This window comes from Ipomoea nil, unplaced genomic scaffold (genome assembly GCF_001879475.1).
Source record: "Ipomoea nil cultivar Tokyo-kokei standard unplaced genomic scaffold, Asagao_1.1 scaffold1266, whole genome shotgun sequence".
NCBI classification, from domain to species: domain Eukaryota; kingdom Viridiplantae; phylum Streptophyta; class Magnoliopsida; order Solanales; family Convolvulaceae; genus Ipomoea; species Ipomoea nil.
Window position 1 is genome coordinate 396,358 of NW_017617694.1, and position 14,373 is coordinate 410,730.

Genomic DNA, 14,373 nt, shown 5'->3' on the forward strand with positions numbered 1-14,373 from the left:
CTTCTCAAGTCGCTAGAGAAGGCGACCAGTTTGGTCTGCCTTCTCGAAACGCGACCGTTTGACGATCGCTGAAAATTGATCAGAGGCCCGTCAAAACTCTATTGACCTGTAATTACAAGTCACCAATCAATTTCTGGGCTTCAATGCTCTAAAATAACATGTTTACGAGTTTAATTGCAATTTTTAAAAGTTTAAAAGTTTAATTGTCTTTTTTAGTAAAATCCAGGGATCTATCTAACCCTTTTTCCAAGAAATTACAATACTTTATAAATTTATACTGATATGATAATGGTATCTATTTCACTAAAAAGGAAATGAGGACAATACGAGTAGAACAGAAGGGTTTATATACACAAAAACTGAGTCCACTCTCTAATATAGCACTCAGAGCTAATTTCCACAAGACAGGCTATGGTGTAAAGAAACATTCTGCCCTGTGTTTGGCAACAACTACTTAAGAACTACTGCAGCATTTCTGAGAGCCAGGTATCTCTGAACATAATCATTGGGAAGTGATCTTATCATCTTGAACACTTCTGTATTCGCGTATCGGAGATTGGTCCTAGGATCAGAGTAAGGAGCCTGCACACAAAAAATAGACGCCAACAATTATCCTAAACCGTTAGGAAGTAGATAGTTCTGCATCTTATGCTTCGATTATCATATATTTTAACAATAAATGTGGGTATTGGTATGCATCGGACTTTCTTATCTGGCCTAAATACATCGTTCCAAATTAAGCAAAACAAAGTTGTTATCTCAAGGTTCATAGGTTCATCACTTTTCGAATTGTGGTCTCAATTCCCGACCCAAATGTTCCTTCGCATGCTCATAGATTGATAGATAGAGAACAATAACAGTAAAGAATTTAAGAATCCCTAGCAACGCTTTAAGACAAAGCCAGAAACTTTTTTGTTTTCATTCAAAGATCATAACAAACAAGTATTTTCAAACAATGTCAAAAGAGTAAGGTTCAGAAATCAAACGCAACTAATGTAGCCAATACTTAGTACTCTGTAATGAGAAAGATTGAGATAGATACCTCAAACCCCGTTATATCACAAATCTTTTTGCAGGGGTGCATAGAAGGTGGCGATTCAATACTGACATCTGCAAAAAAAACAAAGGGTGAAAGTTCAAAAACCAAACAACATTTTAGATAAGCGCCAAGACAAAGATTCAGACCATTCCAAATTGTATCGCACCTAAAGACTTCCACACAAGAATCATATTCCAAAGGTGCTCAATCACTTTTGATGCACAGAAGCTTATGAAATACTAACAATCAAATGCAACAATTTGTTTCTTAAATGGCCAACGAAATTTATGCCATAATGAACAACAACCTAGATGTTCAATAAACAAAGAATCCACTGCAGAGAAGATAAAATGATAAACAGACTAACTGTAAACAATAGCCACAAAAACAGAATAATATCAAAATGAGCCAAAATTTACGAACAAAATTTTTGGGCTTGCAGAAATGGCTTTTTAAAGACTAACATTAAATTCATGCTAATTCATACACGCATTTCGGAAGTACCAACAAACACATTGAATTGTATATAATCTAAGAATACCAAATCAATGAAAAACATAATTGATAACCAAAAAAAAACATAAAAATGAATACTTTCGCTTTCGAAATTAACAGAAAGTTACAGCAATGATAATGAAACTCACAAGTAGGATCATTCGGAGCGTAATTTTGGTAATTCTCAGCTTGGATAATCTGCTTGAGGTGTTTCCAGTGCCGGCCTCTTGCTTGGCCTTTGGGGTACTTGTCGGCCATCTGAATTTTCTTGAATTTCATTCGAGTCGGCAGCACTATCTCTGCTTCCACCACTTCGGGCTCCATCTCGACGGCGGTTGTCGGAGCTCAAATGGGAGAGAATTTAGGGGAACGATGGGGAAATTAGGGCTTTCAGAGAAGTATTCGGGTCTGTATGATTCCGGATCGGATAGTATCGGTTTTAACCCGACAAAGATTAGAAGATTAATTCACGTTGTGACAATAGACAATAGTCACTAATCCTCTAAATACAAATATTTAGTATACAATAGTCACGAATCAGATTATTTATATATTTAATTTATTGTTAATAAATAAAATTTATATATTTAAAAAAAATTCTTTAATTTGAAAATTATAAAAAATAATTAAAAACTTAATTTGACTAATAATAAATAATATAAAATGGCATAGAGGAAGTTATATTTTTTCAATCTGATTTTTTTTACAAGTTGGTTCATTCCTCCGACGGTCATTTCTAATGCATCTATTTATTAAATATAAAATTTCTCTATTTTTATGAGAAATAAATGAAATGGGAAGGCTTTAAGGAACATTTGTCCCACATTGATAAAATAAAAAATTTTGTACTACATCACATTATTTTAAAAGAATTAGAAATGTATTGCTAAAAGACTTTTTTACGCTCCTGCATAAGCTATGTGAGTTCTATCGGGAGAGGGCAAATTTTAGTATTTTACTATGGACCATAGTTTATGTAGCAACATGGACCAAGAAGTATGTATCATTTGAATTATACTTCAGTTTCATTTGACAATATCATTATATTTTTTAATTGACAATATACATTATTACAAGAGCTTTATTTTTTTTGTTTTATTTTCCAAATACTAGTTTAGTTATAGTAATGCTGAAGTATTATTTTAATTACATTTCAGGTTCATATATGTTATTGTATAGCTCTAGATTTTAGTTTCATTTTTCAGGCACATTAGTTTCATTATAGCAACACTAGATTATTATTTTAATTATATTACAGTTTTATTTGACAATAGTGTGTTCTATTTTTTAGTTTCATTCTTCACACACACTAGTTTCATTTATAGCAATACTAATGTATCATTTTAATTCTAATACAGTTTCACTCAACGATCATGGTGCACATAGTGCTGTTATACCATCCAAATAGCAAAAAGGGTCATACGACCCAATATAAATAAACACTTTAAAAGTTTCACTAATTAAAATTAGAGAAAAGTGTTAAATTATAAACTAATTGTAAGATTCATCTTACTTGTTGATCGTACTCATTTCTTATCCTAATCTATAATTAACGTTGCAAATTTCGCCATTTTTCTAACAAAACATTATATTATATTAAGAATGAAATTTGTAACACCAATAAATATGACCAATAAGTAAGGACGAATCTTACAATTACTTTAATTTATAACTTAAAGATGAAAAGTGCACTTTAGAAATCATGATAATATAACTTACTAATATTGACTTTTTCTCGATGAAGGCTGAACCCCAACCCTAAGGGCCCCCCACACCCCCGTCCCGACAAAGGCTAGACCTATCCCCCTCACTTCATCACTTTGAAAAGTGAGACTCGATCCCTGGTTATATTCTTCCAAACTTTTACCTCTATGACCAGTTGAGCTGCCCATGCGCGTAATGAAAAATGAAATCATAACCGTACCACTAACCGTATGAATTCGAAAGTCGTGATGATATAATTTACTAATATTATCTATTATTTTGGATAACAGAGGGAAATTACAATCAGTATCTGTATTTATGTATTAAGTAAATATTGCTTAGAAACCATACAAAAGAAATAAATCATACTAGAAAAACGCTATAAGCTTCTGTTTATTGGAATATTATTAACTAAGGGAGTACGTATACATTATAGTAAATCTTTGAATCGATCCGAGCCCCAAAGCCAGAAGCTAAGGCGAAATGATGTCTTCATTTATGGGTTTAATTTGAACGGAAGCACTAACGGAAGCGGCGGAACACCTAACGGTTGTGGTGGTGATGAACTGCCGTCGTCCACTGTCTGCGGCGGAACAACTTCTAGGGGAGGCGGCAGCAACTCCGGTTCAGGCTGGAGCTCAGGAAATGGGGCCGGCGGGCCTTCGATTATCTGTGGAGGCATGGTGACTTGTAAGAGACTACGAGCTTCTACCACCACTAAACCGCCGGCCACAGACGCCATTATTATGATCACCAGAGATGGCAGTAAACGCAAGGCGGCAGTGTTTTGGTGCGCCATGTTTGGAATGATCAGTTGATTTCGGAGTGGGGTGAATGCATGCATGGGATTTATAGATGAGGAAACCATGCGCCATTCTAGGAGGGTTAATTAGGGTTGCCTAATTTTTTTCAAATATAATAAAAGGAGTTGGAGATTGGAGAACACCCTTTCTAATCTTCTATGTTGTCTCACATTGAAAATTTTAATAAGAAAATTGAAAAATGTAATCTATTATGCCCAAAGAGTTCGTGAAGGATTTAATAAAGTGGGCTAAGAATAGAGATGAAAATTTTAATTCGGATATTCACTTGAATTTAGTCTGTATGAATTGAATTTTTTGGGTAATAGTAGGTGGTGGGTCGGATGGGTTTTAAAAAAGTAAATCCGAGGTGGGTCAGGTTAGATGAACAATTATACACTTATTATTATTATTATTATTATTATTATTTTATATATATATATATATATATATATATATATATATATATATATATATATATATATATATATATATATATATAGAGAGAGAGGCGGGTTCAGGTGCGGCAGTGTCTTACGGTGCGGCAACACCAACAGTTCAACAAATATGCACCATCAACGTTAGGAAAATACACCACACAAAATAGAGTAAACAGAGCCCTGCATCACCAAACACACACCATTAAGTGTGAGTAAAAACACCATACACTGTTCGGAAATACACCATTGGGGGTGGTGAGTTATATGGTGTATTTTTTTGAGTCTGTTTTGTATTTCGTGATGTTTTATTACATTTCAATGTGGTGTGCTTTTATTATACTGTTGGTGCATATTGTTAACAGTGTTGGTGTATTCTGAAATTCTGCCGCACCGCCGCACGGGAAGACCCCGCCGCATTTGAACTTTATTCTATATATATATATATATATATATATATATATATATATATGGTGGGTTAATTGGGTGGTGGCTATAGCCCTCCGTAACCTAACCCTAACTCTTTGCCATCCGTATAGACAATCTATGTGCCTATGTGGCGTGTCGCACCTGTAAGATAGTCAGGTACCCAAAAATCTATATGCAATATTTAAAAATAAACATAGTAAAATTAATCTCTTAATACACTAAAAATCAATTTTTAATTTATTAAAAACAAATTTGTATATCAATAATCAATCAATCTTGCAATATACATCATAAATATAACGATCGGTTACTAAATAAATTATGCAAGGGCAGACACGACACACGAGTTAGGCAGCCCGCAGCCATTATAGCATTTTCATTAAAGAAAGAAAGAAAAATGGTATGAAAAATCAATTATCTGTCATTTCCCAGCAAAATGGTACAAGTTTTGTACTTAATGAAGTAGAAATACTGTAGAATTGTCATATATCCAAACAGCCTGGGTCCTAGAGTTGAGATAGCACGGTGTTCCTTAATTAAGAGTAAATACCCAAAATGGTCCCTCGACTATAGCTAAATTCACAAATTGATTCTCGACTTTCAATTTCAACCAATTAAGTCCTTAACTTTGTAATTTTGACACGATTTGGTTCTCTATCTATTTAACCGTTTGTTGACCGCAATTTTTGAGGATATATATGGAATTTCACGTGCAAAGCTCAAGAGAACGCTCTTGGAGGTGACATCGTTGTTTCAGAGGGGGATGTGCTTCTCCGCTTGCTGCTTGGGGATCACGATCCAGTTCAGCTTAGAGAACGCTCTTGGAGGTGACAACGCCGTTTCGGATGGGGGAAGTGCTTCTCCGCTTGCTGCTTGGGGATCTCGAGCTAGTTCAGCTTGCCTACATCGCTTGGAGTGACGGTTTCTCGAAGAGCCACTCCAGGGACTTCGACGATCTATCTATCAAATGCTATAATCTCTCCGGCATGGGGTGCAACGCCAGCAGTGGATTCAAATGTAACAGTGCGGTCTAGAAATGCAACCGGAACCTTAAAAAACCGACGATGGACCATGAAATTACATATATATATCCTAAAAAAGCGCAGTCAACAAACGGTCAAATAGACAAAGGACCAAATTGTGTTAAAATTGTAAAGTTAAGGACTTAATTGGTTGAAATTAAAAGTCGAGGACCAATTTGTGAATTTAGCTATAGTCGAAGGACCATTTTGGGTATTTACTCTTTAATTAATTTGTTGAATGAGAATGCTGACACGTGTTGGTTGTGCATGACCTATGACTACAGTGAACATACGACAGTTATGCCATGGACCAAAGTGAATCCATGTCAAAATACACAATTTATATAATGAATATTTACAATTTACATATTAAATATATCAAATTGTAAATATTCAATAGGTAAATTGTGAACATTTAGTATATAAAATTGTGAACATTCAATATGTAAATTATGAATATTTAGTATATAAAAATTGTGAACATTCAATATATAATTTGTGAACATTCAATATATGAATTATGAATATTTAGTATATAAAATGTGAACATTCAGTATATAAATAGTGAACATTCAATATATAAATTTGGTATTTTTAGATCGGAGTCCAAAGATTAATTTGCCATCATAGTAGAGTGACAAATCATCTCGTAAAAATGTCCATCAAGTATCAATAGTTATACTGTGGAATTGTGTTCACCATGCGCATAGTGAACACGGGATAGATCCATAATTTCTAAGTTGTAGATTTATAATTTCTATACTGTAAATTCATAATTTCTATACTGTAGTTCATAATTTCTATACTGTAGATTCATAATTTCTGTACTGTAGATTCATAATATCTGTACTGCAAAAATGAAATAATGCGATTGTGAAGAGAGAAACGTCGTTAACAACAAATGAAAAACAAAATTATGAATCTACATTATAAAAATTATGAATCTACCCCTGTATTCACCATGCGCATGGTGAACACGTTTCCACAACATAATTTGCGATCAAGTATACAGTGGGCTTTAATTTGAGAGTTTGCCCGGCCCTGTTTGAGATTCAACAATTTCTGATAGGGGATTGTTTATGTGGGATTGTTATGTAGCAATTATACTATGGACCGCGGATCACAAAGCTTTGTAGCACGCGGTTTAAAAATGGCGATGTTTCTTTAAGTAAAGAAACGACGCGTTATTACAGTTAACGGAGCGTGCATGTTTGGTGTATTAATTAACAACTGAAACTACAGTGTATCTTGACTAACACTACAGTGTATCTAAACTGACACCGCCTTACGTATTATTTTTATATTATCAAATGAAATTGCAATTGAATTGAAATGAAACTGTAGTTGTGTTGAAATGGAAATGCAGTGTATATAAAATGAAAATTAATAACATTTCACATATTTGAGTGTATATTGTGCAATAAAACTGTAGTCATATCGAAATGATAATGTAGTTGTGTTTTAATGAAATTATAGTGTATATAAAATAAAATTAAATAACCTTTTCACATATTTGAGTGTATAAATATCGATGAAACTATAGTTATATCGAAATGAAACTGTAATTGTGTTGAAATGATACTGCAGTGTATACAAAATGAAACTGAATATCAGAGTTACTTTTTGCGGAACGGCGCGAAACAGGTACCGTTTCTTTTCATTAAACAAAATGACGTCGTTTAGAAGCTCGGTGCATAATCCATTATGCACCACGGTGCACGATGTAATTTGCCATTGTTATGCCGTGGAACCGTGTCCACCTTGCAAGGTGGATACAATTCTATATTCATAATTATTGAACTATATGTTCATAATTTTTGAACTTCATATTCACAATTATTAGAACAAGAGTTAAAACTTGTGAGAGGCCGCCATCATATTTTTGCACCTTCCCAGCTTCGCAGTTCGTGGCAGCGGACTTCGACTGTTGTTCCGATTCGTGACAGTTGAATCTATTGTGGCGGCAGAAATTTCCGAACACGCACTCTTAGATTCCTTGGGGCATTTCCTGAAGCACAAGGAATATATCAAGCATATGTAGAACGTGAACACTTGAGTCGCCGTATAAGGAACAATGTTTGCTGTTAGGTTTGGCACGATTGAATGAGAGATGAAGGAGAAAGCTTATAAAATTACATTATTGTCTTTAAATTTAATCATGGAATAAGGGTCTGTAAACAAAAAAAAGTAAACTTTGTATATATTCACAAAATTTCTTGTACAGTGTGTGTATAATTCAATGCAGGTACAAAATCTCTGTCTAGTCCTCTGATTCTTCACTAACGTTATCTATGGAAGTGCCTCCGAGATTCAATTAGCGTAGCCTCCGGGATTCAATTGGCGCGTGCCTCCGGGATTCAATTGGCGTAGCTTCCGGGATTTAAGTGGCGTAACTTCCAACAACGAGCGTAAAGAATTTAGAAGTGATCAACCCTGCAAAGTTTCAAGACACATGCAATGGATTCAAGCTGCTTTAAGATCCTCAAATGCCTTCAAAAGACTTCAAGATCTTCGAGACAATCAATTCTGCAAAGCTCCAAAGTACCTGCAATGGATTCAAATTGCCTGCAAAATCAACAAAAATGCCTTCAACTTCAAGCGTTCTTCAATGCCTTCAGGCTCTTCAAATGCTCTCAACTCCTTAAGCCTTCAAGTTCTTCCAGCTTTCAAGCGTGTTTTGGAATGAAATGAAGGCTCTATTTATACTAGAAGCCTAACCAACATTCCTCAACAAACTCCCCCCTTTAATTAATTAATTAATTAATTAATTAATTATTCTAGAAAATGAACCTTGCCTAGAATCAAGTCTAGGTTCATTATTGTACAATCTAATTCAAATTCAAATTAAATTATAATTATCTAATTCAAATATAATAAAATTAATATTATATTTAAATTATAATTATAATTTAAATTCAAATATAAAATGGGCTTGGGCCAATTAATTAATTAATTCAATCGCCCAAATCAAATTTTAATTGGACTAATTAAATTAAATTAATTTATATGATCCAATTAATTAAATTGGCCCAATAATCAATCCCGATGTCGGTCCAATAACCATTTATCGGTCCATTTGTTGGGTTCAAATTTTCTGTGTCTACAAATTGCCCCATCGAGACTTGTTGGGACATGTCACTTAATGTGCTTGGAGCGAGGAAGTCTTGAAACTTAACAAACGGTCCTTTAAACTCGTCGCTAAACTCCATGGGCCCAAATATGCGTCCGGACATTTCGCGAATCCAAATTAAGAAATTAAATTGACACAAAATGAGCCCAATTATGTAATGGAATATTCTACGAACCCAAAATTACTTTAACCCCGAATGATAACGACGCAATACATTTTAATTCCATTAGCCCAGCTATACACTTGGACATTCCTTTCTTGAGCCCAGAACTACTTGAGGATGCAATTGGTGTAGTGCAATTCCATGAGCCCAACGGTATGAAGTTTCTACCATATTGGATGTTAAGCACAAACAAAGTGTACTGACCCATTTAAAAGTTCCAAGCCCATCACCCCTTCAACACTGATGAGTGATGACCATTCAAAAAAAAAAAAAAAAAAAAAACTGAATTAGACTCAAAATTATCTCATGCGAAACTCCCGTAGCATGTGAATCCCACCACCAGAAGGAAGCTTGTTTTTAGCGGCAACAGAAGTTTTATCTTAATCCTATTGGGATTTTAGACTCCACATCCATGTCCAATTCCTTCGCCAGGCACTATAAATAGGAGTTTCACCTGCTAAACCCACACCAACATTGAGAACAGAGGAGCCAGATCCCACCAATTTTACTACCAGGATTACAAGAGAAGGTTGAGCAGAAGCCCTCATAGTCTTTTAATCAGGTAAAACCTACTCTTAACCTCTTTATCTTCATCTTCCATATATGTTTCGTCTTCAGGACCAGGAAGAGCAACTCCATACAACCCACGATCGATCTGTTTGATGATTTTTTTCTGACCATCACCATCACCCTCTTCAAAGAATCCGCAAATCACATGGAAGAACGAGCTGTCGGAGGGTCTTTTTGTTGTTGTTTTTTTTTTTTTAGTTGGAGGTTACCGGACTGCTGCCCGCTGAAGTTCTTTTCCATCTATTGTAGGTCGCCGGAGTTCTTTTCCGTCTATTGCAGGTCGCCGGAGTTCTTTTCCGTTTGTTGCAGGTCGCCGGAGTTCTCTTCCGTTTGTTGCAGGTCGCCGGAGTTCTCTTCCGTTTGTTGCAGGTCGCCGGAATTCTCTTCCGATTGTTGCAGGTCGCCGGATTCTCTTCCGTTTGTTGCAGGTCGCCGGAATTCTCTTCCGTTTGTTGCAGGTCGCCGGAATTCTCTTCCGTTTGTTGCAGGTCGCCGGAAACTGTTACCAACGCCGCGGGGGAGAAGACAGGGACGAAGGGAGCTTCACTTGGGTTCATTCTTCCTTTCGTTATTCGTATATAAGAGCACACTACTACTATATAGACAAATATTAAATGTAATGTATTGGTTTGAAGGGTGACAACACGCTGCCATATAGACAGATGATGATGTTACGCACAGAGCCAGAGAGCCAGAGAGAACGCTTCGCCATCCTTTTCAAATCATTTATGCTTTCACTTTCTTTTCCTGTTCTCTTTTTTGTTTTGCTTCTTATTTTTCCTTTCTTTTCGTTTTTTTTTTTTATTTTCCTTCGGTTACTGCTCTTTTTTTTCTTTTTCTTGTTTACTGTTTTCTTTTTTTCGTTTTGTTTTTTTTTTTTTTTCAATTTTTTCCTTTTTGTTTTGAAATATCTTAATAGTATAACAATAATAATAATAATTATAATAATAATAATAATATTGTGTACATATGTATACAATGTATACAATCATTATTGCATAGACCATGGTCCATAAAATTGTGTGGACCATAGCCCAAAAAAAAAACTTGTCATATATATATAATTCGTCAATTTAATTTTGTGTTATGTATTATGCTATATATCTGTGCATAATATATCATAGTTATTGTTATTATTTTTTTTCAGCGACTTTTCGACTTTGACACATTCAAGATGGTGTACTTTCAAGATCAACGACGTAACGGGCAAGATGTCATGGTTATATCGAGCAGAAATAGTGATCATCAAGTCATACTGAGGGTTAACCCACCCATAGTACTACGCGACCCGCCAAAGCTCACGGTGTCGTATCATGCGAGAACATTCCACCATTTTATGCAGCATGTCGTCAAATATAGTCTGCATGGCCCTTTGGTATGTAGCACCTGCATTTTTCAGACCAAAGGGCATCACTTTGTAGCAGTAGATACCTTTTGGCGTACGAAACACTGTAAACTCCTCATCTTCTGGCGCCATGCGGATTTGATTGTAACCGGATGAGCCATCCATGAATGACATGATCTCGTGTCCAGTTACAGCATCTATCATTAACTCTGTGATAGGGAGCGGGAAGTCATCTTTCGGGCATGCAACATTAAGATCTCGAAAGTCTACGCACACGCGGATCTGGCCATTCTTCTTGCGCACAGGCACAATGCTGGATATCCAAGTTGGGTATTTAACTTCGCGAATGAAACCAGCCTCTATAAGCTTGTTGACTTCTGCTTCGATTGAGGGAATGAGCTCGGGGCGGAAGCGCCGTTGAGCTTGCTTAACCGGGCGACACCCCTTTTTCACTGCCAAGCGGTGCACGGCTACCTTTGGGTCCAACCCTGGCATCTCCTTATATGTCCATGCAAATACATCGATATATTCTTTCAAAAGTGTGACATATATTTCTTCATCTTCGTTGGAAAGGAGTGAACTAATGAAGATAGGTCGAGGACTTTCAGGAGTTCCTAGATCCACCTCTTTTAGTTCGTCCACTGCGGCTTGTACCCCTTCTTCTAGCTCTTGAGGCGCGTCCTCTGCATCTTCACCCTCGGTTGGAATCTCATCGTATAAAGTTATGTGAAATGACGATGCCATCTCATCTTGACTTGGTGTTGCCTCACAACTTGAATCAATGTTTTCTTGACTTCTTTCTTGCACTTGGGTGTGTACAATGGTTCTTGGTTGGACCTTCAAAACTTCACCACACGAGACATGGATATTAACTCCTCTTCTCATGCGAGATGGAACGACACTCCTGAGCCTTTTTGAGGGTTCCATTTCAGTAGGAGGGTTGGTCTGCTCCTTCGAACTCTGAGTAGGCCCAATTCTGTCATGTACTGATTTTCTCTTAGCCGGTTTGGGATTCGGCCCAAGTCTGCGGAAGACTGATTGTCGTGATTCTACATCTCCGATTCTATCAAAAACAGACTGTTTCTTGTCACCTTCCTCCTCATCTGTAGAAGTGATGCAATTACTTGTGGCTCTGTTTATGAATATTCGCACTGGCTTAGGGGGAACATAACCCAATCCTTTCCGTTCATGCGGCTCCTGCTGATTTGACTTGCCTTTACCACCAGCTTCTGGGATGAGCTTCCCCAGCTTTTGTGGATCTTTGGGATCATATCCAGCTTTGAATAGAAGTTTATATGCATTAGGGTCGAAGCCGCCAGTGCGCTTAGCGGGCACTGTTTGACTTGCCCCAACTTGAGCTTCATCTTCAAGCGGTTTAACTGGAGCTGCTGCTTTTAATGTTTCAATCCTTACGAGTGGGAAAACAAGTTCCTTGTCGCGATGAGCTTGGTCTACAACTTGCTTGCCTTTCCACTTTGGATCAAGAGGTGTGTCAACATTGCTTTGCTCAGCCTCCTCTACAACTCGTTTCTTCAAGTAAAACTTTGCATCTGCAAAGTATGATTCTGCTTCAATGAAGGGAGTTTCATCAGCGACTACCTTTTCTATCACCCCGCCTTTTTCAAACATGAGGCATTGGTGCCAGGATGAGGGAACTACTCCATTCTCATGTATCCAAGGCCGGCCCAGCAGCAAGTTGTACGACGTCCTTGCATCTATTACATAACATAATGTGCTTGAGTTTAGTGTCCCGATCCTGAGGTCGAGTCTGATGGTACCCAGGGCTCTTTGTCCGCCTTGATTAAATCCTTGGATCATTAAGCGGCTTTGAGAGAGCTCATCGGTGGAGATTCCAAGTTCTTTCATAGCTCGGAGTGACAGAATGTTCACAGCCGACCCTTGATCAATCAAAATCCTTTTAATCTTTTGCTCACGAGCATAACCTTCAACAAACAACGGGCGATTGTGTGGTGTACCACCAAGCAATAGATCCTCATCCTTAAAAGTTATCTCGGCGGTATAAGACGCGGCTTTGTGGACTTGAACCTCGTCACCTCCCTCAATCACGGGGAATGAACATTCCTCCTCTTCAACATGTCTCTCTTTAATACTCGAGCGAGTTCCAGGAATATTTATCCCATGCGGAGGAAGCGCCTTCGGCATGTATTGAGCCAGGGCAACTGGTGGTCGAGACGTGCGGGGACGTCCTCTCATCTTTGTGCCATAGGCGAGGTCCCTTGCTGGCTTTCTCTCAACCCATTGCTTCGTTATTCTCTTCAAAGATCTAACATGTCCAGCATTGTTCCTTTGTTTTTTGCGGGTAACAATTACCCAATCCTTCTCGCATACCGGATTGACCTGTGGTAATTCCGGCTGTTGCCTAGTAGCATGTTTCACAATAAATGGAAGCGGGCGTTTGTATTGCTTGCCCCCATCCTCTTCATCACTCTCCTCAACTAACGGAGTGAACCTTCCGCATGAAATTTGATTGGTGTTGGCAGTTGCATCGGCCAGCTCAATCTTTCCATCACGAGCAAGTCTCATCACCTTATCTTTAAAGACGAAGCATTTTTCAATCGAGTGTCCGAGGAGACGATGATACTTGCAATAGTTGGGGTCGTCTACCTTAGAAGCTTCTTCGGGACGCTTCATCTCCGGTAATTCAATCAACTTAAGCTTTAACAATTCATCAAACATGGGTGACACATCGGAGTCCAAGAACGGATACTGTTTTTGCTGCATCTCTTCAATGATTCTAGTACCCCGAGATGGGCGGGAAAATGACCTTAGCTTGGGATTTTCAGTTACTTTGGCAAAAACCCGCATTGGTGCTGTTTTTACGTTCATGGCCTCCTTCTTTTCTTGTTTCGGGAAGGGTTTGCCCCCTTTCTTGAATTCTTGTTTTACAGGCGCCTTGGATGAGCTAGGGATACTTGACATGTCGAGGCCTCCATTGGCTTCAATACTCAATTCCATGTCGTGAGCACGACTGGATAGTTCTTCAAATGTTCTAGGCTTGATTCCCTGCAAGATATAAGAGAGCTCGAAGTGCATCCCTTGGATGCACATTTCAATTGCGGAGCTTTGTGATATCCTCTCTTTACAGTTAAGGCACAACTCCCTCCATCTCTCGATGTAAGTGCCCGCACGCTCACCCTTCCATTGGTGGGTAGTGGTGAGTTCCAAGAAGCTGACAGTTCTCCTGGTGCTGTAGAAGCGGGTCAAAAACTCGCGCTCCA

The 14,373-nt window shown here is 37.6% G+C and overlaps 1 protein-coding gene across 1 annotated transcript; it reads right to left on the reverse strand.

Annotated features, from left to right (window-relative positions):
* Nucleotides 1-268: 268 nt before the first annotated feature.
* Nucleotides 269-1,974, reverse strand: LOC109184628 (chromatin-remodeling complex subunit ies6). The gene is made up of 3 exons (XM_019334661.1): nucleotides 1,684-1,974; nucleotides 1,043-1,110; nucleotides 269-582 (listed from the first exon to the last, which is right to left on the reverse strand). Exons 1-3 carry the CDS (start codon nucleotides 1,856-1,858, stop codon nucleotides 451-453), a joined length of 375 nt encoding a protein of 124 aa, XP_019190206.1. The 5' UTR covers nucleotides 1,859-1,974; the 3' UTR covers nucleotides 269-450.
* Nucleotides 1,975-14,373: the final 12,399 nt, after the last annotated feature.

Bases quoted from the DNA above. Each gene is read 5' to 3' on its own strand.
- LOC109184628 (XM_019334661.1), bottom strand. From the start codon at position 1,858: ATGGAGCCCGAAGTGGTGGAAGCAGAGATAGTGCTGCCGACTCGAATG. The intron at 1,111-1,683 runs GTGAGTTTCATT...TTTTTTTTGCAG, and splicing joins CGCTCCGAATGATCCTACTT to ATGTCAGTATTGAATCGCCA. The intron at 583-1,042 runs GTATCTATCTCA...TTTTGTGTGCAG, and splicing joins GTGATATAACGGGGTTTGAG to GCTCCTTACTCTGATCCTAG.